General features: G+C 54.0%; 2 protein-coding genes and 1 long non-coding RNA gene across 5 annotated transcripts; 2 read left to right on the forward strand and 1 right to left on the reverse strand.

The window, feature by feature from the left end:
* The first annotated feature begins 464 nt into the window (after positions 1-464).
* Positions 465-4,635, forward strand: GOT1 (glutamic-oxaloacetic transaminase 1). Its single transcript, XM_005520655.3, has 9 exons — positions 465-701; positions 998-1,179; positions 1,736-1,859; positions 2,031-2,143; positions 2,333-2,437; positions 2,938-3,088; positions 3,224-3,389; positions 3,518-3,660; positions 3,934-4,635. The coding sequence occupies exons 1-9, from the start codon at positions 587-589 to the stop codon at positions 4,071-4,073; spliced, it is 1,239 nt and encodes a 412-aa protein (XP_005520712.1). The 5' UTR covers positions 465-586; the 3' UTR covers positions 4,074-4,635.
* A 1,683-nt stretch (positions 4,636-6,318) lies between these two features.
* Positions 6,319-25,965, reverse strand: CNNM1 (cyclin and CBS domain divalent metal cation transport mediator 1). 3 transcript variants are annotated; one of them, XM_088059768.1, is made up of 13 exons: positions 24,459-25,965; positions 14,709-14,852; positions 14,002-14,142; positions 13,557-13,726; positions 13,269-13,368; positions 13,028-13,075; positions 9,983-10,045; positions 8,876-9,033; positions 8,483-8,660; positions 8,054-8,167; positions 7,847-7,963; positions 7,434-7,561; positions 6,319-7,064 (listed from the first exon to the last, which is right to left on the reverse strand). In XM_088059768.1, the coding sequence occupies exons 1-12, from the start codon at positions 25,963-25,965 to the stop codon at positions 7,482-7,484; spliced, it is 2,820 nt and encodes a 939-aa protein (XP_087915894.1). In that variant the 3' UTR covers positions 6,319-7,064; positions 7,434-7,481. The 3 variants fall into 3 exon arrangements, with proteins under 3 accessions (XP_087915894.1, XP_087915893.1, XP_087915892.1); XM_088059767.1 differs by having other exon boundaries at positions 6,319-6,961; positions 7,847-8,167; XM_088059766.1 differs by having other exon boundaries at positions 7,847-8,167.
* On the forward strand, positions 17,597-24,395 carry LOC148183789 (uncharacterized). The gene is made up of 3 exons (XR_015773215.1): positions 17,597-17,946; positions 18,696-18,738; positions 18,923-24,395. It is a non-coding gene; the product is annotated as an uncharacterized LOC148183789 (long non-coding RNA).
* Positions 25,966-26,311: the final 346 nt, after the last annotated feature.

A 26,311-nucleotide genomic window follows, 5' to 3' on the forward strand; every position in this document is an offset into this window, starting at 1 on the left:
GGGGCTGCGTTCACCCCGGCTTTGCGCTCCAGGGTTGAACTGCAGCCCCGGGTGCCCAATGGGGACTGTGCCGTGACCCCGAGCACCGCACCCTCGAGCACCGCACCCCCGAACACCGTGACCCGGAGCACCGTGATCCGGAGCACCGCACCCCCGAGCACTGCCGCAGCGCAGCACTGCCTTGGGCACGGCATCCCCCGCAGCACCCCGTACCACACGGGGCATTGCACCGGGCGCCTCACCCCACCCCCGGAGGCGGCTCTGCACGCCGGGCCGCGGCGGCGGGACCGGCCCCCCTCAGAGCGGAGCGGCGGCCTGGGGGCACCGCCCATGGGCGGTGCCTGCGTCCTGCGTCACCGGGCGCGCTCCTCGCCGCCATTGGCCGCCCGCGCGGCGCCGGGCAAGGCGGGACAGCCGTTGGCTGGCGGCGGGGGCGGGGCCGAGTGCGGAGCGCTGATTGGTCACGACCAGCGGCGGCCCCCGCCCCGCCGGTGAAGGTGAGCGTCTCCTCCAGCGCCGCGCGCCGCCCGTACCGAACCGAACCGAACCAGAGCGGAGCGGAGCGGAGCGCAGTGGCTGCGCCGCCATGGCCGCCTCCATCTTCGCCGCCGTCCCTACCTCCCCGCCTGTCGCCGTCTTCAAGCTCACGGCGGATTTCCGGGAGGACAGCGACTCGCGGAAGGTCAACCTCGGCGTTGGCGGTGAGTCCGTGGCTTCGCCCCGCTCGGCGGGGCCGTTCCCCGCGGGCCAGGCCGGTCGGTGCCCTTGCGGCGGCTCCCGCACCTCCCCCACCTCCGGACGGCGGCGGCGGCGGGCCCCGAGCCCCAAAGGTCGCCGGGCCACGGCGATCGCCCGGCCGGACGCGGGAGGGTGGGCGGGCAGCGAGGTCCGGCGGGTCAAGGTCGTGGGGCAGCCCGGGGCCGGCCGGGCCGCCGTACTCGGTGTCCCGGGCCAGCGTCCCCACGGTGCAGTAAGGACGGCGCTCCCTTTACCGCAGCCTACCGCACGGACGAGGGGCAGCCATGGGTCTTGCCGGTGGTGAAGAAAGTGGAGCAGATGATCGCCAACGACAACAGCCTGAACCACGAATATCTGCCCATCCTGGGCCTGCCCGAGTTCCGGGCCAACGCCTCCCGGATCGCTCTGGGCGATGATAGCCCTGCCATCAAGGAGAAACGGGTATGTGGTGGACGGGGAGCACCGGGGTCCCTGGGGTGTCTCTACAGCAGACTGAGTAGAAGAGCACAAACGCCTAGAGGTCCAGCATTTTAGCAGGATTTGGGGGTTTCTTGGACATGGTCTTTCTTGATTGTAGCTTACTCGGTGAACCCATGCACTTGGAACTGTTTGTGCAAGTAGTTGTGGTTTTGGGAAAAAACTGAACATGGCTTGTGATTGGACTGTGTGTTTTCCTTCATCTTTTAATAGTTTCCCCACAGGAAACCCAAGTCAGATAATATACCACCTTTCCTGAAATAAACTACTAGCTGAGAATCTGTTCCGTGCCAAAATATAGCAGGAATGGTTGGAGTCTATTTATAATGGTAGAAGTTGTCAGATGGGCCTGAGCACTGAAGACAGTTGAAGACCACGGGAAGGGGATGGCATTCTGACTGAGCTGACCCCAGGGGACATGTCTGGGACCTTGTCTCACTCTTGCGAGCACCTGTGCTTTCTGTGCACCGATAGCGGTGCTGCCCTGGGTGGACAGTGCTGGCAAGTGTCTCTGTTGCAGGTCGGAGGTGTTCAGTCCCTGGGCGGGACGGGCGCGCTGCGGATTGGTGCAGAGTTCCTGAGGCGCTGGTACAATGGCAACAACAACACGGCCACCCCAGTCTACGTCTCTGCTCCATCCTGGGGTGAGTGCTGCTCTCAGGGAGCCCTGTGGGCCAGCGAGTGAGGGAGGTACAGCCCCGCTCCCAGCAGGGGCCTGGGCACTTCTCGTGTGTGTAATGGGAGATGCTGGGGCTGGACAAGGCAGCTTGCTGGAGGTAGGGTGTGCTTTTCTGAGAAGTTATTTCTTTCCTCAGAGAACCACAATTCTGTGTTTATGGATGCTGGCTTCAAAGATATTAGAACCTACCACTATTGGGATGCTGCCAAGAGGGGTCTGGATCTCCAGGGGCTGCTGAATGATATGGAGGTGAGTAAAACTGTCATGGGATGGGCTACGCTTGGTGCTGTACTTTCAGTATCTGGTGTGCTGTGCTGGGAAGTGGATTCACTGCAAAAGAGGCTGTTTCTGCCCAGAGTAGCTCCAGGCCTCTCCCTGTGCTGCGGGTGCCTAGTCTCATCCATGTGTGTATGTGACCAAGATTTGTTCTCTCCTCAGCAAGCCCCGGAGTTCTCCATTTTCATCCTCCATGCCTGTGCACACAACCCAACAGGCACAGACCCTGCTCCTGAGCAGTGGAAGCAGATTGCTGCTGTCATGAAGGTATGGGCAGCTGCTGGGCATTGGGCTTTGGGAGAATGGCATGAGATGTGGCAGAAGCTGAAAGAGTCCCACAAGGCAGATGTTGAAGGGAGAGGTGGACAACAGAATGTTGGTTGTCTGTGCTCAGAGGAGACATACGTTGTAGTTCTTTTTGTGCCTCCAAGTTCTTGTTTTCACATTCTGTGGAATGGGCTGTACTGAGGTTTCTCCTGCGGGAAAGATTATCCACAGGCAGGTGTTGGATAGTAGCATATGGAGTGATGCACTTCTTTTGTCCTCAAATGCAGTTTTGTCCTGCATTGACTTTTATTGACCACTTTAGTCTTTCTATTCTTTTACCCCAGCAGAAAGAAAGTATTTCAGTCTGGTGCTGCTGGACCATGTTTCCTTTGAATTCACACAGAAACTCAATGGTCGTTTTTCCCTCCTACGGGTACTGTGGGGGGTAAAAGAGAGATTGTGGGGAGGGGGTTTCCCTCTAACACTGTTCCTCCTTGCAGCGCCGGAGCCTGTTTCCATTCTTCGACTCTGCGTACCAAGGGTTTGCCTCTGGCAGCCTGGACAAGGATGCCTGGGCTGTGCGATTCTTTGTCTCCGAGGGCTTTGAGCTCTTCTGTGCACAGTCGTTTTCCAAGAACTTTGGGCTCTACAGTGAGTGTCTGGCAGTAAGCTGGCCCAATAGCATCATACCCAGACAGATGGGGCTGGCATGCTGAGGGATGGGGAGTTCTCTGCTTTGCCACGACGTGTGGAACCGATGGCTCACATCTCTTGCCTTGTCCACAGATGAACGGGTGGGGAACCTGACCGTGGTGGGGAAGGATGCAGACAATGTGCAGCGTGTGCTATCCCAGATGGAGAAGATCGTGCGCACCACTTGGTCCAACCCTCCCTCCCAGGGAGCGCGCATTGTGGCAACTACACTTTCTTCCCCGCAGCTCTTTGATGAGTGGTACGTGTTGCCAGGGCCGGTGGGAGAGGGTGAGGAACGGAAGCTGTCTCTTTGAGAGTCAGGCTTGGCCCGATGGCTTCAAACCAAACGTGTGCCCATCCTCATGCTCTGCTTCCCGCCTGCTGCAGGAAGGGCAACGTGAAGACAATGGCAGATCGGGTCTTGCTGATGCGGTCAGAGCTCCGGTCTCGGCTGGAGGCCCTTGGGACTCCAGGCACCTGGAACCACATCACAGAGCAGATTGGCATGTTCAGCTTCACAGGGTTGAACCGTAAGTATCAAGTGGTCCGTAGAAGGGAGGATTGGGTGGGGACAGTTTTGCTGTGGGTGAACTGTGCTGAAGCAGTCCAAGCAGGAATCTCTCTGTCTCACTGGAGTTTTTGCATCTGTGGCTGGGGAGGGATGAAACATCACACAGTATTTTAGTGGCCAGTGCTTGAACTCTTCTGCTTGTTGTGAAAGATTCAAGCATCCCTGCCTAGTTCTTTGGGCTTTTCTGAGCTGTGGGTCACTGCTCTGACCTGCTGTCCAATTGTTTCCCCAGCTAAGCAGGTGGAGTACCTGGTCAAGGAAAAACACATCTACCTGATGGCTAGTGGGCGCATCAACATGTGTGGTCTAACTACCAAGAACCTGGACTATGTGGCCAAGTCCATCCATGAAGCTGTCACAAAAATCCAATGAAGCATATGAACAACCAAACTTACATAAAGTCACCAAAGCTATAGTGTGTAGTCCATGTCTATCTCTGCTCATGGCTTGCCTTTTCCCACACCTCTTGGGGTTTAATAAAGATGGGAGCAGTAGCTCAATCAGGGATAATCACCCTCTGATATTTTTTAAGTGACTCTTGCAATGTGGTAAGCCAGTGCCCCCAGGAGGTCAGGCAGCATGAGCCACCTTGGCTCTTGTTTCACAACAGCAACCTGGTCTCCAGGCCCTTAGAGCTGCATCTTTATCACGTCTGAATCAACTCCATGTAACTGATCATTTTGATCATGGCGAAAGTCTGGTGCCAGTGCAATGCACTGTGGGATAACAGCACTGTGGTTGAGATCTCACATGGCTTGTGAACTAATGTCACTCAGTAGTATTTTGGAGAGGGATAAAGCTGTTGTTAGCTTCCTCTCTCCACCCGTCCCACCCCTTCCCAATTTCTGAGCCTTATACGAGCAAATATTTGTAATTGTGATAATTGCTTCTTTGTGTTGCTGACATGAAATTAAACCTTCATCTCTGTATGCTACCCCTGCCTTTTGTGATTACGTGTCTTCAGACCATATGGACCTCTCCCCAGGCTGAGGTTAAAGCCTCAACATCCTGGTTTGTCCACTTAGTTTGTTTCAAGGCTGTCCCTTTCTCTCAGGTGTGTTGCATCTCTGACAATCACAGCCACTACTAAAGGGGGGCTCTTACTGGGAGAGTGTTGTTGAGAGCTCCCTGCAACTACATGAAGCCAACCAGTTCCTCCTGTATTCATCTTGTGTTCTTTCTGCCCTGCTGCCCTGTGCTGCCCAGCTCTTCCTGCCTGTCTGTCCGTGGTTGCTTTCTGGATGGTCAAGTGTTTCCAGCCATTTGGCTCAGGGCTCCTGGCCCGCCCCTTGGATGTCAAAAAGCAGATCTCTTCTGTTCATCCTTTTCAGCAGGCCTCAGTGAACCACCATCTACTCCCACTGGCTCCAGCAGGGCCTGCCAGCAAGAGCCTGTGTTTCTGGCACTGAAAAAGCTGGGACCATCTGTTTCTGCTCTTTGCAGTCACTGCAAATCTATTTGTGAGCTGACAGAGCAGCCTCCTGACAGGATCTTGTGAAGAAAGGGGACAGCTCCTTTCCTTGTGTCAAGTAGCAGTAGTCACTGTTACCCCGATGGATTTGCTTGTGCTGCAGCTTAGAAAAGGCAAAAATGGTGCCTTATTGCTTTGTTGTGTTTGCACAGAGTACCTGGGGTCTCTTGTTTGTTCTTTTTTGGGTTAGTATTTATGTCATACAAGAGAGTCAGCCAGAGGCAGCCTTTCCTCCTCTCTGCAGCTGGGGATCTTTTTCTCCTCTTGGTGTCTATTCACAACAGGGATGGGGGGGAAGTGGTTAAAAGGTGACTCCTAGGGGTGATCTCAGGAGGAGTTAAGGAACCAATTCTGCTTTTGTTATTTATGATATTTGCTTACACTTCTGCCCTTGCAGACCTCCTGGTGTGAAGGCTGGCCCACCCCATGTGATCTATATCAGAATTTTGCTAGTCTTAAGGGCCTTGTTTTTCCTAGCAAGTGACCTAAATTTCTCCTTTTCTGTGGTGTAAGCTCATTACCAATTATCCCATTTACCATGGCAACAGGGAACAGATTATTCCTTTCCTCTGTACAACAGCTTTTTATGTATTTGGAAACTTCCTCTCTCCCCTTCACATCCTTCACCAGTTAAGATTAAGTGACTCAATTTCCTTTAGCTTCTGAGGTAGGTTGTTTTCCAGCCCTTGCTTTCCTCTGTCCACTTTTCAATTGCTGTGTGTTTCCTTAGAAGGGCAGTGCCCAGACAGGGCTGCAGTTATTCCAGCTGAAATTTTATCAGCATGGGTGGACTATGAGATTTCTGTTGTTATCTGTCAGGCTGTACTCCAGCACGTGTATCCCACTATTGTGTTTGCAATGGCCTGACACTAACTCCTGTTTTTCCCCAGTCCTTGTCTGCACTGCTGGGACTTATCTCACTGCTTGCCAAGTGCTCTCCTGGCAGTAGGAGTGGCAGAGAGCCCAGCTTCACGGCGAGAAATCCGGCAGCACTTGCTGACCCGTTCCCTTGCTCCCTCCAGTGAGGTTGAGTCGTGTTACTCCAGCCACCTCTGGCCCCGGGTGTGAGGGCAGCCTGGCCTGGTGGGATGGGTTAGTGTCTTTCCCTACACCTATGGATACACAGAAGGCATTGCTCAGGGAAAAATCACTTTTAATGTTGATATCCCCGTTGCGTTGAGCCTCTACAAAAACTACTGACTGGTCTGTCCCACCCCGAAGTCTTGGTGCGAGCCTCCCTCTCACCGGCAGGCGTGTGTGGAGAGGAGGATGGTCCAGTGCAGCGTGGAGAGAGCCCTCCCCAGGGAGGGGGCTGCACTCGGGGGTGAGGGGGCTCCTTGCCCTGTGCCTAGCAGGGCTTTGGGAGTGCTGTGTCCATGGTCAGCGTGAGCGAGGCGCTGCAAGCGGGCGTGTCACCAGGCACGGCACAAACGTGTGCTGGGGCCCTGAGCTGCACGTGGCACCCCCAAATAGCACGTTCTCCTCATGGTGGAGACCACGTCTTGCAGCACGCAGCGCGGCGGGGCTCCAGGCCTCGCTGGGATGGGGATGGTAAATGATGTTAAAGGGCAGTTCTGGGTTGGGCTGCCCCTCCCTGCACTGCTTGCAGGGATGCCGTGACAGACATTTTCACCTTTCCTTTTCCACCTCTTCCTTGAGACCAGATGCTACCAGGGAGCGGCTGGGCAAGGGCCCTCAGACTCCAGCTAGCTGGTCCAGGCTGCCTGGGTGGTTCAGCCCTGCCGGGGGTACATCCTTTCTCGCCTGGGGATGGGGCTCTGCACAAGTCCTGCAGGGAGGGGCAGCATGAGCGGGCGGACAGGCAGCGAGCGAGTGCAGACCTCCTGCTGTTGGACGTGAGCCTCACGGCAGGAGACCCCCATGCTGCAGACCTGGAAGACACAAGCACAGTCTGGTGCAGGTGGCCAGAGCTTGTCCTCCCTGACCTACTGCTGCTCAAGCCTGCAGCACCTTTCCTAGCCAGGCTCAGGGGTGTACAGGGGCATAAAACCTGTGCAGACACAGGTTTTAGTGAAAATGGGAGCCAAGGTCTCACTCGAGTCTCTGACATCCAGTCTGCTGTTGAGAGCAGACCCTGCTCCATATCCCTTGACCCTGCTCCAGCCCCCAGCAACACACCTACATGGGCTCCAAACCACCCCATTTGGCTTTTCTGCCTGAAACTTGATTTTATACTACTTAAAATGAGTGATCTCCCACTTGCTGAGGAAGGAATGTGGCACCAAGAGGCAGGTTCCTACCTCCAGTCTGCATGGGCCTCCAGCACTGTGCTCTGGCCACGCTGCTGCTCAGGTGATTAATGGGGCGAGATTGGAGCTTTCCTCTGGCGATTTCTCACCTTCCGATGATGTCCGCTGCTTGCGCCCACCTGCAGCAGCAAGGGTACTTAGGGCTGGGGTGCTGGGAGCCAAAGGTGCTCAGGGCACCTGGGTGCCTGGGCCAGGACCTAGTGGCTGGCTCTGCCTGAGCTAGCCCTAGGTGCAGTTTTGCCTGCTGCTGAGGTACTGACAGGGAACTAGGTTGTCTCCTGTTCCACGCCAGCCCCATGCAGGGTGTCCCAGAACAGGGCTAGGAAACAGCTGACACAGGCAGTGGGGTGCCAAGGCAGAGCTCTCCCCTGGCTGGGTGTGCCATCCCTGGGTCAGTCACTCACTGAGGGATCTCAGCAGCCTCTTGCCCAGCGCCTCTTCAGAGCTGCTTGGCGATGAGCTGGTCCCGGCCTCTCTGCCCGGGGACTCCGCTTCCAGGACAGTCCCGCAGCACTCACTGTCTGCAAAAGCCCAGCATGGCTGCAGTGCCTTGGGGCACCGTGTCCAGCCACCCCTGGGGTCAGGTGCTTGTCCCCCCCAGCCAGACTCACTCTGCCGCTTGCTGTTCTCCTCGTTGTCAGCCAGCTCCTCCTGGATGAAGGGGATGCCCTCCATGCGCAGGAACACCGACTCGCTGGGACTGCGCGGCCCCTCGGAGCGGCTGCCTGCAGGGACACAGGGCAGGGAGGTGCTGTGCCCTGGCTCAGGACATGCCAGGATGCCAGCCACGGCAGCAGGTCCAGCTGCCAGGGAACCCGGGGGACACGAGCACAAGGCAATGAAGAATTACGTGCCTGCACGCTGCAGGCATCCACAGGTGTGGGTATGCAGAGGCCTGCACTGTACAGGAGCCCTGCTCCACGTGCAGCTGCATCCCAGAGGTGGTGTGTGCATCACGCCAGAGGGTCCCAGCACAGACCCCCCTAGGGGACATGCAACGTTGGCCTGTGGCAGGGAAGGAATGCTGTTGGGTGACTCACACATGATGCTGTTCCTCTCATTCAGGAGGGTGGCAGGGTCCTCCTTGGGTGTCTGTGGGGTTCCCCGTGCAGTTGAGGCCTTGGTTGAATCCCTGTCGAAGGCCTCCATGTCGGGGGACTGGGGTGAGCTGTCCATGCGGCTGGCCACCAGCGCGTTGTGGTACTGCTGCCGGGTCACCTGGGCACACAGACGTGCACCCAGCTCAGTGGGCACCCAGCCCCACCAGGACCTCTCGGAGACTTGGTGGCTCCAAACCTCCAGACAGCAGGAGGAAGTGCAGGACTCCTCAGCACCCACTGGGCACCCACCAGGTTCCTGGGGCTCAGCGGGGCAAGAGGGCACCTGGACAGGGGTGGCCAGGGTGGGACAGTCCCTGCCAGCCCTGCCCATACCTTGACGAACTGCACGTCGCAGAGGATGTGCACGGAGTAGTCGGGCGTGTAGATGTTGTTGCTGCTGCTGTGGAGCTGCGTGCTGCTGCCTCCATAGTCCTCCCGGTTGGGGGACTCGGAGCGGTTGAGGCCACTGCAGCGCGACGGTGACCTGTTCACTGCAGGAGGGGACAGCAGAGAGGCAAACACTCACTCTGGCTCGTGGTGCTGCTTGGCTTGCTGGTGTAGGGCCCAGGTGGACCAGTCACCTCCAGCGGCTCTTCCCCAGGACACGGGGCTGGCAGCTCCGCAGCCTGTCCTCCTCGGTGCGCGCTGGTGTGGGGGCTGTGCCACGCCAGACCCACACAAATCAAAGGGACTGGGCAGGACTCTGAGCTGGTGCCAGCAGCTGGGGAAAGGGCAGCTGCCTGCCTGTCACGGACGGCTCTCTGCGCCGCATTTGGCACAGCTTCTGGTTGCAGCCAGCAGCCTGGGAGTATTTGCTTAACCTGCCTCAAGGGCATGCTCCTGTTCACCCCGACTATGACAGATCAGGAGGAGAGGCTGCCATGGCAAGCTGGCCTGTCATTCACATTGACTGATGGTCTCTGACACACGGTGTGGCCTCTGACATACAGCATGATGGATTTTGTCTAGTCAGTGATTTATAAGGGAACAAAGGCAGCTTGTTCCTTGAATAGGTGACATGGTGCTGACTTTGCTCTGCTGCTAAAATGCCTTTTTATTACTCAGATCACCAGGAAGCAAAGGGGGTGGGGCAGCAGGCATGCAGGGCTGCAGGTCACTGTCACCAAAAGCAGCAAGCCAAAACCCCAAGTGCTAAGTGCAGGAAGTCACAGGAAGCGCACACCAAAGAAAGCCCAAGCTGCCCATGGCTCCCCCGTGCCCCCATCCCACTTTTCCAGGGATTTGCACCATACCAGGGAGGCTGTGGCAGGACTGCTGTCCCCAGTCTGTCACCAATGCTCCAACCAGTGAGGGGCTGCCCAGGGGCACTGTGGGTACTGCCCAGCATGCAGGGTGGAGGGGGCTTGGGGCTCTGTGGACAGGGTGCTGGAAAGAGCCTGTCACATGCAGAGGTCCCTGGCCAAAGCCATGCCCTGTTACCTGGAGAGCCAGCCAGGGAGTCCCCTCTGCTGAAGGCGAAAGTACGGGACACTGAGACAGGCACTGCAGAGAGAGGGAGGGATAAAGAAGGAGGGGACCCAGGGGAAAGGTGAGGGATGAAGGTGAGGGTGGGATACAGACCAAGAGGAAGAGTAAGAAAAAGAATCAAGTGCCAGCAGTCCTGGGCTGAGCTCCCATTGCTGTCTGCAGCATCCCTTCCCACCCCTTTTACACCCTCCTGCTTCTGTTCTGGTGAGAGAGGTGCTTGTCAGTCCTGGGGACAGGGCCACCAGCAGGAACACAGACTCGAAAGCTGTAAATCAGCAGGTTGCTCTGTGATGAGGTACAGGGAGGTGAGGCTGGCAGGGGGATTTGCTCCTGCCAGGCCTGTCTGCAGAGCCACACAGCTTCCTAGAGCCCTGGCATGGGTAGAAAGCATCTTTCCCCTGTGGGTTAAGTGCTGGCACTTGGCTCTAGCCCTTTATCAGCCATGGCCAGAATAGTGGACATTGTGGTCAGCTTACACCACCTGGGAAATGGATGAAAGCTAAATCCCTGCACTTGGCATCAGGGAGGCTTCTGTGTGTGTAGGCACATGGCAGAGAAAGAATATGCTCTGCAAAAGTCGCTGCCCAGCCCCACAGCTGTAGGCAGGGGCTGACAGAAGCTCTTCAGGGTGATGCAAAGCAAAGGGATTCATATCAGGCTGCCTGCAGCTCCTTGCATGGTCCTGGGTCTCAATAGCCTTCAGGTGATGCCAAGAAGAGCTACCCACTGGGGGCTGATCCTTGCAGGAACTGCAAGAACCAGGACTCTGCATCTGGGGCTACCTGACCCATTGCCACAGAGAAGGTAAATCATAGACACTCACTTTCCATGTTTTATTGCCATGGGTTACAGCAGCAGTGACAATTTCTAGGGCAGGCCATTCCCCTCCTGGTGATTGCTGCCCTCCACAGCGCTCCTGGGCCATGCCACAGGGGTTGGGGTAGCACAGAGAGACCAACACACAGGGTGAGTGATGCACTCCTTAACACTTGCCAGTCTCTGCTTTCACCACTGCCATTGCCCACCTTGGGAGCAGTGGGAAATGTGAGCCTGCTGGCTGCCAGCCCCTTCCTCTAGCCATTGCCATGATTCCTCCAGCTGCCAGCCCTCCTGCCTGAGGTGCCCTGCCCTACATCCAGCCACTGTGCCCGCAGCACAACTGCAACACTCTAGGAACTATCTGCTGCCTATGTGATTAATGTTTTAAAATTGCTTCAAATGTAAAACCCCCAGGAAATTTGCCCTGCAGTCCCCTTTTCTTATCTCCCTGCTGCTCCCCCAGGAATTAATGTTCTGTGTTCTCTCCTGAATCAAAACCTTCTGCAAATAAAAAAGACACCAGCACAAAGCACTGCCCGGAATGACCTTGTCCTGATGGGAGCAAAGGATGAGTTGATAACCACTAGTACTGACCCCGTGCTCCCACTGCTTGACCCTCCCACAGCGTTTGTCACCACACAGCACCAATGCCGAAGATCAGCTGACGATAAAGCAGTTGCATAACAACAGTTAATTAATAACAAATTGTTAGATGTTCTAGGTTGATGTCTGAATTCTCAGCTGTGATACTCTACTCACACTCATTTCTTCTGGGCTTTCATTCAAGGAGGAAAGGGGATGCCAGCCTCCACCACGAAGGAGATGACCTGTCACCTCTGCCTCCTAGCCTGCTGGCCAGGGCTGTGACACAGGTCTGTCCCACTGCAGGCAGGAATGGCTGCATGGCAGGAAACGCCTCGGGACAGTGCCATGCGTGAGCACTGGGAGCAAGGGAGCCCTGAGCAGCAGTGTCCCAGCAGGCGGCACTGCAGACATGCATGCCTGCTCTGACACAGCTCCCTTCTGCCCTGCCTGAGCCCCAGTGGGCCCGTGAGGATACACCTAGGATACAGGACACTGGGCCATCCAGCAGCACCCTGACAGAAACTGGCCACTTCACTGATTTCGTCTGGCTAAGCCGACTGCACTGTGGGCACACAGCAAGGCAGGACTGCACACTGAGGGTTCATCCATCAGGCCACAAGCCAGCCTTTTGCACAGAGGCAGAGCAAGCAGCAGGAAATAGGTGAACCCTAGAGCTGCAGAAAGACTGGGACCCACCAGAATGAGCCACCTGCCCCAAGAGACTCCCCCTGTTCTCTTGATGACATTCCTCCTTACGTCTCCCTAAAGACTGAATTTAGTAGGTCCCTGTTTTGATTAGGCAGGTAGAGCATCTCAGCTTACCATCAGGATTTCAGATGTGACTGCAATATCTGGGGTTTGGATGAGGGATGTGACAGACTGGGATTGGGCAGCACCTTGACCTGGTCCTGAGCCACCAGGGACTAAACATTTGCAGGGGTTATAGCAAAGAAGGGGATACCTCTCAGTCTCCCTTAATCAGAACCCTCGCTTAACTCCCGCAAGCAGGGGATCTGCTTCTTAACCCATCAGCTCTGCAGGAAGAGAATTTATTTCTATGTTAAATGGAATAAATAAAAAATATTTATTCCCTGCACTCTGCTGGCAAGGAATTATTTGCCAAGGAATTATTTTGGGTATCTACTTAGCTAATTTCCCAGCATCATGTGCAAATAACTCACAGGTAAATCAACCCATCTCTACAATTCTCAAGCAGCCCAATGTTAGGGCTCATGTTCAGGTTGTGCCCTGAGCCTCAGGAAGGCAAATGGTTCTAAAGGTGTTATCCTGAGACCTAGAATGAGCATAACACTCACGTGTGGGCAATGCCCCTTGCAGCACCAGCCATGCAGGGACCCACCAGTAGAGACCCAGCACATGGCAGAAACTTCAAAAGGACATCAAAGGGACATCAAAGGGACCTCCAAGTCACTCTGTGGGGACTTTTCTGCATCCACCCCTCAGCAAGCTGTTTCTCTGTCTACCTCAGCACGGAGTCTGAGCTGTTTTGCATGGGGAGAAAAGCCATCTCTCCTCCAGCCAGCCAGTGCTGCAGAAGGGTTTTAGGGCCTCAGCCTGTCCCAAAATACTTACGTAGGAAGGAGGATCCTGCCAGGCTTCCCATTTTTCGCACATCGTTTTCTGAAACAACAGTTGGAGGTGTGGGAATAGCAGAGGAAGGGCTCCTGCTTGCCCCATGCCCCAAAGGCCCCATGCCCCAAAGCAGAGCTACCCCACCCCATGGCCAGCCCCTTCTCCTGGCACCAGCTGATTTAGCCTCCATGGATGCTGCTGAAGCAAAGGCAGTGCCAGAGGGAGCCCACGGAGGCCTCACCTGAGGAGACGACAGCCATGATGGCAGGGACACCATAGTAGGTGAACGCCCCATTCTCAAACCGCAGTCCTTCCTTGCCGACCTCCACCTGCACTTTCCCCTGGAAGGAGGAGGAAAACCCTCTCAGATAGTCATCCCATGCTCCTGACCCACCCAGGGCTGCAGGAACCCCTCCCATCCCATGCAAAAGGATGGGCATCTTTGCTGACAGAAGCCACCTAGAACGAGGTGGCAGGGAGCAAACAGGGCCATGCCCTTCCACCCTCTGCTTGCTGCTGCCCCAGGCACCTGCAGGATGAGGACAAAGTAGTCAACAGGGCGGTTGCGCTGGTAGAGGTAATGCTCTGCTGCCTTCTTGTTCTTTCGGTCATACTTGAGCTCCTGGATGACATTGGGGTGTTTCAAGAGCCGCAGCAGGATCTTCTCGGAGAGGTAGGGAGACTTGAAAGGCTCCACTTCTACAGGAGAGGCAACACACAGGTGCTGTGCTCAGCAGGTCTGGGACTGCTGGGAACCCCTCGTCCCCTGAGCTGCACAGCCCTGCTGCTGCAGCCTAAGCACCCAGTGCCAAGAGGGGAGCCACATGCAGACCTGCACTGGTAGGGCAGTGGAATGCCCAGGTTGTAGGTCCAGGCAGGTGGAAATTGCTCAGTGCGGGGGAGCCCAACCCAGGAATGGCTTAGGGATGCCCTGTGGGGCTGGTGCTGCAGAGCTTGCACAAGGGCAAGTGTACCTGTTGCCATGAACCGATGGGTAGCCAGGAGGAGCTGAGGGGAGATCTTCACCTTCATCTCACTCTCTGAGAGCCTGAAGATGGAGAAATCCTGGGGCTTGCGTCCCCGGTGAGGAACCCGCTCCTTCTTCCGATTGTCAGCTGCAGTCAGAGCACAGCAGTCACTCGCCTGCAGGAGCCACAGAGCCGCTGCAGCTGCAGGGCCCCATGTCCCATGCACACGTATGGACAGGCATGTCTTGCTGCACCCTATGGCAGGGCTGCTGTGGAGCAGCAGATGGAGCAGTGGCGTGCATAAAACCTGCTGTGCATCCAGCCTTGGGAGCAGCTCCTGGGACAGGGAGCATGATGGTGAAACGCACACTTATTCCTCAGGAGCAAGCCCTGGGTTGTCCAGGCTGGATGCATCACCCAGAGTTGCAAATGAGCTTAGGAACCACCCATTTCATGCCCAGCATAGATGCTCCTAGATCAGACCCTGCCCAGCCACCCAATGCTGATGCTGGTACTTCTCTGTCTTGAGCATTCAGAACTTCCTGACCAGCACTTCTCCATCATTCTTGAATTTCCCATCATGACAGCAAATTAGTCTGGGGAGACACAATTTGCTCTGGCCTGTTTCCTACCCACATGTCTGTCTGTCTGTCTGTCTGTGCAGGCTCCCACCCTGGCTCCTGCAACCACAGTAGCTGCTCTGGGACACTAACTGTACAGATCTGTCTCATCCAGGATCTCGGACTTGATGATCTCCTCAATGACATCTTCCAGGGTGACAATGCCCATCACCTCGTAGAACGGGTCTCCTTCCCCTTCATTGTTCACCCGCTGCACGATGGCCAGGTGGGACTTTCCTGCAGGGGAAAAGCAGAGTGGCAGTGAGACACCTGCCCCAGTGATCCTGAGAGGAGTCCCCAGTGTGATGAGCAGGCAGGTGGGCAGGGTTTGGTGGGAGGCACAGATCACAGCAGACACTGTCACTCAAACCCATCCTACCTGTGCTAGCCTAAGAAGGGCTGGACACGCAGCCCAGCCTAACAGGGCAGCTGCTGTCCAGACTGATTTGTAGATGTAAGCCCTTTTTTGGGGCCACCTCCTCTCTTTACCCAAGCCTTGAGTCAATCTGTTCAGCTCTTTGAAAGCCTCCTGTGCAGGAATGAAGTGTACATCATACTAGCTCTTCCTTACCCTCAGCTTCATGGGCATGAAGCAGCTCTTAACAGAGCAATGAGACAATGTTCTCCAACACAGAAATGTGAATGTGTCCTTAGCTCTACTGATTTCCCATATCCTCCTGGTGCTTTCTTATTCTGTTGCTAATTATCTTTCCTATTAAATTGCCAGGAACAGCTCCCCCTCAGCTTTCTATCCATCATTGTCTAGACCAATCCTAAGGCTTTTCTTAAAATACGGGCCAAGCCTCCATCTCCTTGAAACAGCAGCTGGTTTTTATGCAGAAACACATATGTTTATTTGCAGCTTTCAGCCCAGCTCCTGCAGAACTCTTGGGTGAACCATCTGGATACAGACACTGAACACTTTTCAACCCATAAGGTTTCACCTGAAATTCTTCTCCAAGCCCTGCCCTTGACAGCATCTTCTCTATGTTACCTTAAACAAGCAGAGTGAGACCAGGACCTTCAGCTGCAATGATGTTGACTCCTGCTTGGAAGTTCCAGTGTTCTGGATCACAGCTTCAGCTTCCTCACTTGTCCCTTGTAAGCTGGCAGCTCTGCTGACACATCCTCAAGTTTCTTGGTTTTGGCATACTTGAAACATTTCTATTTGTTTTTGCATGTCCAGCTCTCTGTCAGATGTTTTGACTTTTTCAATGTCTCCCTTCCTTTACTGGCTGCTCTGATTTATGGTCCTGCTCAGCATCTTGACCAGAACCCAACTTCCAAGCCACAAACAACTTCTGGGTTTCTAGCTCCAGTGTATTCTTGGACCTGCCAATGAACAGCACTGGGTTTCTTGTGGTTCTGTGCACACAGATTCTGGACCTTTTTTTTTTACTGAAAAAGCACCCTCATTGGCACAACAGCCAGAAACTTCTGCTCCCTCTGTTTGCTCTGCATCCCTGAGGTCTCCTGTTGCAATTCCTGCACAAACTCAAAAGTCCTGTGGTGACCTCTGGGAAGCTGCTAACACCTTATTTTCCCCATGGGCTCGGAGCTGAGCTCCTTGAGCAGCAGTGGTCACCCAAAACAGGCAGGTCCCCTCTGCTATGCAGCTGCCTCTGCATTCTCTTCTCCCATAAACCCATCCCAACGAGCTCTCCTGCTGCTCCCGACGAGGGATGTGAACAAGATGTGACAGGGTGGGCTCCTGCCTGGTGCTCAGCTCCTTCCTTACCCACAGTCCCTCCTGGTTTGTCCCTGCAGAGGTGCAGGGACAAGCACACCCAGAGCCTGGCAGTCCCACAAACACATTTGCTGGGGATCATGTGACCTTCAAATAACCCTGCCCTGGATCTGAGATGAGCAGACGACATTTCTCAGCTGAAGATCAGCACTATACATTTCTCACAGCAAATCTTGGGCATTTTCCACAGTATAAATTCCCTTCTCCTCATACCAAGCTTTTATTGCAAGATTTCAGAGAGCAGCTCGCTGCCTCCCACGCCTACGGATTTAGAAATGAGAACATAACATTGCAGCAAGTAGCACCGAGATGCACTTTAAAAAACCAAATCAATAGCCCTGGGGCACTGAAAATTCAGCATGTTTTTTGGACTGGACTATTTCACTCCTTTCATACGTAGGTTTGTACATATTTTCTGTTCAGTGGGTAATAAAGGAACATGGAACTTAAAAAGAAAAAGCAGAGGAGTTGGCTGCAGGACAGCAGCAACAGCTACGTTTCATCTTAGCAAAGTCCAGCTTTTGAAAATGTCTCCTTTGCCAAACTTTGCTCCCAAACACTGGGGCCATCTGGTCTCCTACAAGTCCTCGGGTGAGCGAGGAGAGGGAAAAAGTTATTTCTTTTGGCTGAGAGATTGTTGTTAATGACATTTACATGCAACCCAAAACCACCAACCCCTTACAAAAAGCTTAGGTGCTACTTAAAGGCAGTCAGAGAGTGACGGAGGCAATTCTTTTTTTGGCCAAACACCTACATCGACACTGCAATTTACACTAGAAATGTGATTCAAGCTCCATGTTCACATAGCTGCAAATGAGATTATTTAGAAATAACCCAGCACCATTAGCCTGGGAGGAGACCCATGGTTTCACTGCACTGGGGGCAGAGCCAGTAGGGCTGTTAGAGAATTCCAGAGTCCTTTATTTTCACAGAAAATAAACACTTGTATTCACACTCCAAACCCTCAGGTTCACGTTTCCAGGCTAATACCCAGGTTAGGAATGGAGCAGGTACCCAACAATGGAAAATTGTTGCAGTTCAGTGTGGCTGCTGCTGCCCGTACCGAGAGAGCTGATCCCAGCCCATGCCTGCCATGGCACAAAAAGCCCTGAATGCCAGCCAGTCCCGGTGCTTTAAGTGTGCAACCTGTGCGTGCTGCTCGCAGCTGCTCCCCCCTGGGAGAGGGCTGACATGCTCCGATTTCCCACCTGAGGGACATGAGGTCATTTGCAAAGTTGTGCCCCACCCCCTGACCTGACCGGGTCCTGTATCTCCTCCCATCAGCTCTTTAACAGGCCCCATAAATTTTGGTGGAGGGTTTGCAGGTGCCTTGGCTGCATGGTCATGGGCAATTTCCTCCTGGGCAGCTCTATCCCTCTGCCCAGCCCTGGGAGCTGCTACACTTGCACAGGAGGAAAAGAAGCAGCCTTTTGGGCATGCACAAGGGCAGAATCTGGGCAATGAGGTGGAAAGAATGTCTAAGGGAAGGTGGCATAGGGACAGACCTGGGGATGCCAGAGGGGTCACATTTGCCTCTGCAGCCATTATCCAGCAGGTTACCCTCAGTGGGAACATAACAGGGAGGTAAATCATTTAAACAACCCCCCAAACATGATCTAAAACAGTTTTAAGATCTGTAAAACTGATTCCAAAAACCATGCTATTGTAACCACTGCTTGATAGCTCAAATGAGATGAATTATAAGGGTGAGCTGCTTCCCCACTAGCAAGCTGTCACATGTGAACTTTACAGGGCTATTGCTGATGCAGGAAAGCACAGTGAAACACTTGAGAATCAAAGCCTTGGTTTGGCAAAGGCTAGAACAAATGGGCAATTAACTTTTCTTGTTCGAGCAGCCCTGCCGGCCTCCGCAGGACTGCTCTCGCACAGGAAGTCTATAGGTGATTAAGTGTCTGCTCAGCATGGGATACAACTGCACTAAATTCTTTATGAGCTACATGAAATCTGCTCTTTTCAAACAACAGCTTCAGTGGAAAGTTAATGCCTCAAAATGCTAAATTACAGAGCTAATATAAACAGCTGAGAGCTTCCAGATGGAGCAAGCATCTGAACAGATATCCAAAGCTTTTATGCCCATTTTTAAAAGCCTTGTTTTTCATAGACACCTAAATTACCTTGGGCTCATAGATCCACCTCAAAGCATCTTTCCCAATGAGGGAATGGGGTCTGAACACATGGAAAGACCTTGACTTCTGGGAAAGAAAGTACTGTTGGGTTCAAATATAGCCCAGACTACTTCTTTAGCATTTTTTTATACAGGTACCCTGACAGAGGAATGTTAAGGTGCTTTAGCCTTGTCTCTTGTTCCACAGGATGAACATCCTGAGCATGAAATTAGTTTTCATAAATTTTATGGTAAGATCTGAAGCAGTTATTAAGAGATCAAAGGTACAGGCATAAATCTGTGCCTGAACCATTCACAGCTACAAAATGGAAGGCAAATAATAATAATAATAAGAAAGAAGAATTTTTAAATAAGGTTGATTTGTGAAACAACCATGATGTAACTGAAATCTATTTTCTGTGTGCTTTTCTTCAGAGCTCTTCTCGGGGCCTGCCAGCATCTCTGTGTCCTCTTGCTGACCTGCATCTGAAGAAAGTGGGGAACACTTTGAACTGGAAATGTGAGAGTGATCCTGTGTTACCACAACTCTGCACCATGGGTGAAAGCACACATTGTGTTTAGAGGAAATGTACATCTAAGCAGGGGGGAAATAACCAAGAGGGCTGCAGGGTCACCCAGCTCCAGGTCAGGAATAAGAGCCATTTAAAGGAAAAACTGTAAATCCTAACCTAACCCAGACCTTTCTTGGAGACAAAAACTTCACCTGCTTATATCTGTCTGTAGCCTTTCTCATATTATCTTTTAATGCTTTTCCTAATCCTAAGCAAAACTGAAAAAATAAGGGATATTTGGAATAGCTGATCTACCACCACTGCAGATCAGGAGGGCAGGAAGATTAGAGGGGACACGGAACCTCATCTTCCATCTGTTGTGCAACAGGATCCTGACCTCCTGGGTACCCAGCAGCTCAGTGTGATGGTGCCTTTGACAGCTATGAAGAGGGAAGTGGGTGCCAGGGTGCCCTGCGCCCAAGGACTTGGCTCCCTTCTTGCTCTGCTGAATGCCTTCCCAGAGCAGGCCTGGTCCTGGGATTATTGGGGTGGGGTAGAGCAGTCCTGGGTTTACACAGTAAGATATAGCAAAGTTTAAGCAGGAAAAGCACAAAAATGCTTCAGGCAGAATTGCAGCATGAGACACTGAGACCATTTTTTGTCTGTCAGTAGCTCACTTGCTCTTATTCCAGGGGACAGGTGATAGTTCCTGGGTAAAACTGGCTCCTTAACCCAATATAACTGCCTTGGAAGGTCATTGCTTCAGCTCATCAAGGTGCCCAGCAGAGTGACTATTGCACTTGCAGAAATCTCTTGAAGGTTGAGTTAAATTTGAAGCAATACTGTGTGCTTACAATGCCTGCAGGATCAGAAAGATGGTACAAAAAGCATCTGAAATGGTATTGACCCCAATTTCTGGCAAATGTAAGCACCTTCTCCAGCTACATTCAATTTGCAGAAGTCTAATACAGGCTGTGGAACACTTTGAAATGTAAAGACAGACCCTAGGGCAGAGTTATCCTCCACAGGCTGTTTTCCCTGCTAAGCCTGAAAGTTCAGGGTTTGGAGAATTTATTTTTAGTAACTCTTAAAAGATGCCAAGCCACAGAAGGCTAATTTGAGTTGCAGCTCAGCCTCTGCCCTGCTGTAGGAAAATGAACATTAAGAGAAAATTTCTACTGCTCCTCTGACAGAGGAAAGTTACTTGCTGAAAGGTGCCAGTGCTGTATATAGATCCCTCCAGGAAGTCAGTCAACAAAACCCATAAACAACTTGAGGAAGGGACGAGACTATGACTTCCCAGAGGCACTACAAAGCAAGGAGGTGCTCTTCTGTGAGGAGTTATATCACTGGACTTGGAGAGCTGCAATATGCATTGCTTGGTTATCTTCAAGAAAGGAGGAAAAACAGATTGTCTCACCCACAACATTTCACACTGAATAAATGCATAAACCATTCCTCATAGTTCCACATTCCCTAGGTAAAGTTTATCCTACAGAAAGCTCATCTGCCTCCCAACATAGCTTTAGCTTGCTAAATATGGTGCAATAATTTTTTTGGTGTATTAGGTATTTTCTCCTGGGGGCCCAGAATAAAGCCAGGTACTCCAAGGTGTACCAATATCAATTGCCAAGAGATTATTTCCCAATTTTTTCACTCCTTTGGTATTTTCATCTTCTTTCACCAGGCTTCAGGTGGCAAAATTACTGTACTGGTATGTATTCTTTTATTTCTAGTGAAGAGGGGACACATTTTTTTGTAGGGTCTTTCACTTAGCACTTCTCAGTTAATGCTGCACAACTGTGTGTGCCTTCTATAAAAGACTGTGTCTAGTTTCCCTGAAAAGATGGCAAATTGGGTGACTAGCCCTCATTATTTCTTTTTGCTAAATTTTGCTGAGAAGATGAAGTCAAAACCATATTGCAGCACAAGTATTTCCTTTCCTCAGCTGAACCTGTCTCATGCTGCTGTAATGTTGTTTTTCTATGTGGTTCTTGGAGCTGCCCTCCTCATTTGGGCTGTGGGTTGGACTCTACACTATTCCCTTGCAGGCCAGATGGCCTCTCTGGTCTTCTCTGGGCTTTTCCCTGTTCCCATCGGGACGCCCAATTTAACCACCCCTCTGCAGGAATCAGTACTGAAAGAGAAATCAAACAATGGCCACATCAGCAGGGCTGTGAAAAGGCAGAGCTGAAGAGTTTGCCCAGTTCTGCTGTGATGGAGCAGGGGCCAGCTTTTGTTAACAAGGAGCTCACAGCTGCTCTTGGGCACCATAACCCAACGCTGGGCCAGTGGCTCCCTTGGTGTGTATGCTACTATTTGATACAGTTTAAATATTAAATTAAATGGAAAGCTGATGCTACAGCTCTGTGGAAGGTAATCCCTTCTACACACGGTCCTGCTGCGGGAGAGGCAGTTTCTGACACATCTGTGGATTAAAATCGAGGCAAACATCAATGCATCTTAATGGAACTGCACTCAGACGAGGTTAGTGTGAGCACACCTAGAAACAAACGAAGGAAAGCTTCTCCTCAAACCCTGCTATAGAAGACCAAAGAGGAGAAAAGGCTGATTATCTTCATAGCTGGGACAGAACAGCAAGAGAAAATAAATGCCTCAGGTAAACAAGGAGAACAGTGAGATATCGTGAGTAGGAGACAGAATGAAAGCGTTGTTGGAGGTGTGAGCAAGTCTCAATGTGCTGTATTTAATAATCCCTTGACATTTTCAGTAAGAAAGAACAAATGTTTGTGTACTGTGGCAAGGAGCTCTGGCAGTGAAATTGTGTTACTTATACATTATGCAAAAAAATTACATTATGGGTATAGTGAATGTGGCAGAACATTAATCATTAGTGAAACAGATCTGAAGTACACATTGCTATCCAGGAAAGAAGGATATAAAATGTTATAGGTATTTTGTGTAAACATTATAATAATAAAAATAAATTAAAGACACAAAAATTGTTTGAGTTAATCATGAGAAAAGGAAAGAAAAGCTGGCTTTTCTAACAGCTTGTGAGGGACATAAGGACCTGGAGGTAGTTATTAATGCCCATCCTTACCAGAGACTTTAATTTCCTAGAAAGAGGCTGGGCTTAATCAGTGGGAGCATTTGCTGTCCTGCAGGCACCTTGGATGTGTGAAGTGATGAATGCCTTCATTAAACACTCGCTGAGCCAACAAGTGATCAGCCTACTTTCTAATTAGTGAAGGTGTCTCAGAAGACCTGGCCATGGAAAGCAACCTTGATTGGATCAAACAAGATACTTCACCATAATTCAAACGGACACAGAAAAGGAGACAGTGATAAAGACTCTTCATTACAAACAGGGAATCTTTATTTTAGAAATTAAACAGTCAAGTGAACAGGGCTGATGCAGCAGTGGATGGGGCTGGAGGCAGCAGGGAGCTAACATCTGTCACATTATGGGAGCCAGCACAAGAACCTGTACTAGGAACTGGAAAAATAGAGTTTAGGAAGGTTCAGGGCTGGGCTGGGGGGTAATTCTTTACAAATTCAGGGTGCTGGGGGTGATCAAATAGGGGAAAGATGAATCAGAAGAAAGCATCAATTCTTGGGAAGAAGAACATTTGGGGGAAGAAATGGAATTATTAAACACCGTGCGAGTTAGATACGAACACCAAAAGCAAGGCTTTTCATCCATGTAGGTCAGAAAAGACAAGGAGAAGTGAGGTGGGAACAGAAAAAGGGTTGAGAGCTCTAAATAGGGACTGTAGCAAAACACTCCAGAAGGCCACAATGGCAGACAGATATAAAGAAGAAAGAACCTGAAGTGTTATGCCAAGAGTTTAACGGAGCAAAGTTAAAGAAGGATGGATAATCTTCATCTGAGATGAAGAGCAGCATATGAAAGGGCAGGGCAGGTAGCAAGGTTTGCTAGCATACCTGTGAGCCCAGGGAGCAGCACACACCAAACAGCTCTGTTTAAGGAGGGCAGAGAGGACAGCAAGCAAAGGGCACAGAACGAAGCAACCACAAGCCCATTTTTTTAGCTCTATTGATCCATAGGGTTCCAGGCTCTAGAAGGAATTTGGAAGGGAAAGTATATCAAAGGAAATCAGATAAATTGCAGGGGATCCTGACCAAGGGAGAGGGTGCCAAAATCATCTGATATCTCTAGGCAAGAGAGGGGTAGAAGAGACCTCAGGTGAACTTCAGTGCTATTGCAGGAAAACACAGGATGGAACTGTGAAGCACGTAAGGAACTGGGATGACAAGAGACAACTGGCATGGGGGGGAAGGAGGTGGGCATGAACTACTGCAGCTCACCAAGGCTGAGCCCAGAGAACAATCTCAATGCTTTTGCTAACAGTCTTGTATAAAACCCAGGAATTTTCTGATTTTTTCCATTGGGAGTCTCCAGTTCTGCTGAGAGGCAGAGAGGGCAGGTGGTGGCACACAGAACTCCTCTGCCTGCGATCCTGAGCGGCAGTGGGAGCACAGCCGAACATCTCTGGAGAAGATGCTGACCTGCACGGATCTGATGAGCACATTGCTGGCACACCGAGAAATGTCTTGTCCTCTCCTCCTCCCACCTCTAAAAACGAGCAGGAGATGACTCACAGAGAGGCTTTCTCTGTATCTGGAGTGGACCAGGTTGGTCTTTCTCACATGACCAGCTCTGCCTGCGGCACAGCGGCGCCAGGCAGCCCAGGAGCCAAGCGCTGCCCTCGCACGTTACATAATGCAGCATGTCACTGCTGCAGCCATTTCTTAGACTCACCACAGTATGACGTAGTGAGTAACACGCGGCAAAACACAATTCCCAGTGGGAGGGAAAAACACATGCTGTGCGTATTCTCAAGGTATGGTTAATGAAATACAGCTCTCAGCATCTCTCAGGCTGCTGGCAGCTGCTGCATTATGAATGCTGTCACAGCTGCAAAAGTACAGCGCTTTCTAAGGGTTTAATCTTTTCTTCTTCCTTTAAACCACTTGCATAGAAACACTTTATAGACCTCCTTCTCACTGCTAAGCTGAAAATGTGAAAGCTGAGTAATGAGAAGCGATTTCCTGTCATAAACTCCTTTGCACAGAACAGAGCAGCGAACGCTGTCTGGGCAATGGTGCAAGGCAGGTACCGTGCCCATGCTGCCAGGCCACTGCAAACACATCAGCCCCTGCGGGACAGGCTCACCTGCCAAGCCAGCAACCTGTGAGGCCAAAGGCTCTTACAGCCTTCATAACATCACGGGTACATCAAGGACTGCTGGCCCTCAATCCACCCGGGAATGTTCCACCAGGTGACACCAGGGTCATCGACACACCAGCACATGCAGGGACCAATTCCCCCCAGCATCCCTGGTACCTGCCACATCCTGCCAGGAGGCCATGCAGGGCTGCCCGCAGAGGCTGCTGACCTGGAAATCATTGGCGGTACAAAGGGGTGCAGGGGAAGCCCGGGGGGCATGGGAAGGGCTGCCCGGCGACCTCACCCTTCTTGAACTCCTCAAGCAGCGTGTCGAGGCGCGTGTCATTAAAGACGCAATGGAGCGGGCGGCGGTAGAAGCGGGTGACAGTCTGCAGGGGAGTGCAGTCATCGGGGTCGACAAAGGCCAGGTCTTTGACAAAGAGCAGGTCGACAATGTTGTCGCGCCGGTCACCCTCATAGACGGGGATGCGGGTGTAACCAGATCGGAGGATCTCAGAGACGGTGGCGAAGTCCAGCACAGCATCGGCCCGGAGCATGAAGCAGTCGGCCAGCGGTGTCAGCACATCCTCCACCACCTTGGTGCGTAGCTCCAGCGCGCCCTGCACCATGGCCAGCTCCTCCCGCACCAGGTCGCCGTGGGGGCCAGCGGCGCGCAGGGTCTCCAGCAGCCGCTCCCTCGTAGAGAAGACGCTGAGCTCCTGCCGCAGCGCCCAGTCCAGCAACCGGCTGAGCGGATAGCAGAGGGGGAAGGCGGCCAGCATCAGCAGCCGGGTGAGGCAGAGCGTGCGGGAGGCGATGGCCAGCCCGTGCCGCGAGCACACCGAGTAGGGCAGCACCTCACCGCCCAGGAAGACGGCGGCGGTGCACAGCAGCACCGGCAGCCAGGGCGCTCCCCGTGGCCCGCCGCCCGCCGCCCCCGGTCCGCCGCCGGGCAGCGAGGCGCAGAGCCAGCCGGCCAGCGCCGCGTTGGCCCCCGCCTGCCCCAGCAGAAGCGTGCACAGCAGGTAGGTGCCGCCGCCGCCGCGCACCGCCTGCACCCGCCGCGCCTGCTCCCGCTCGGCGGCCGAGCCGCTGGTGCGCAGGGCGCGGAGCTCCAACGGGTCCAGCGAGAGCAGCGAGAGGCGCAGCCCGCTGAACAGCGCCGAGAGCCCCAGCAGCAGCAGGGCGCCCAGCGCCCGCAGCCAGCCCGCCTCGGGCAGCGGCAGCAGCCAAGTGCCCAGCGGCGGGGCCGCCGGCCGCACCCGCAGCAAGAAGCCGCCCGCCGCGCCGTGGTGCGCCCAGGCCCGCCCGTCCCAGGCGCACAGCGAGAAGAGCCGCCCTCCCGGCGCCGCCGCCGCCTCGCCCTTGCGCGGCTCCCGCACCCGCACCTCGGCCAGCGCCGAGCCCGCCGCGCCGCCCGAGCGCAGCGGCCCCACCACCTCCACGTCCGAGGCCCAGGCGCCGCGCTCCCGGCACCGCTCCGCCGGGCCCCGCGTCGCCGTGCTCCCCGCCGCCGCCTCTTCGATGAAGACCAGCCGCGGCTCCCGCTCCCCCGCCGGCCCGCGGCTGCCGTTGCCCTCGGGCGGCGGCTGGAAGTAGAGGCGCAGGAGGAAGCGGCTGCCCTCCGCCGCCTGCACCGCGCCGCCCTCCAGCGACACCCGGCCCGGCGTCGTGTCCTCGGGCCGCAGCCCCAGCAGCCAGGCGGCCCCGGCGGGCGGCCGCGGCGACAGCGAGAAGAAGGGCAGGCGCGCGGCGCCCCGGCTCCCGCCCCAGCCGCCGCCGCTGCAGCCGCGCCCCGGGCCCGCCGCCATGCCGCTGTGCCGGCACCGCAGCGCCCGCCCGCCGCCCCGGGACTGCAGCGGGGAGCCGGCACGGCACGGCACGGCACGGCACTGCACGGCGCGGCGGGACACGCGGGGCGGGGGGCGGGCGGCCGCCGCGCCACGTGCGACCGGGAGCCGGCCTGCGGCGCCCCGGCGGGAGGGGCCGGCGGAGCGGGGCCGCCGACCGGGACGCTACGCGGGGGACCGAGGAGTTGGCCCGCCTGGCCCGCACTGCCCGTGCCGGAGCATCCCCGCGGCCGGCGGCACCGCGCGCTCTCTCCGCAGCCGGTGAGATGCTGGCGGATGTACCCCGGAGCGAACTGGGGCGATGCGG

The sequence above is a fragment of the Pseudopodoces humilis genome, chromosome 9 (assembly GCF_049639895.1).
Source record: "Pseudopodoces humilis isolate 2021_Gansu_Grassland_sample_001 chromosome 9, ASM4963989v1, whole genome shotgun sequence".
Classification (NCBI taxonomy): domain Eukaryota; kingdom Metazoa; phylum Chordata; class Aves; order Passeriformes; family Paridae; genus Pseudopodoces; species Pseudopodoces humilis.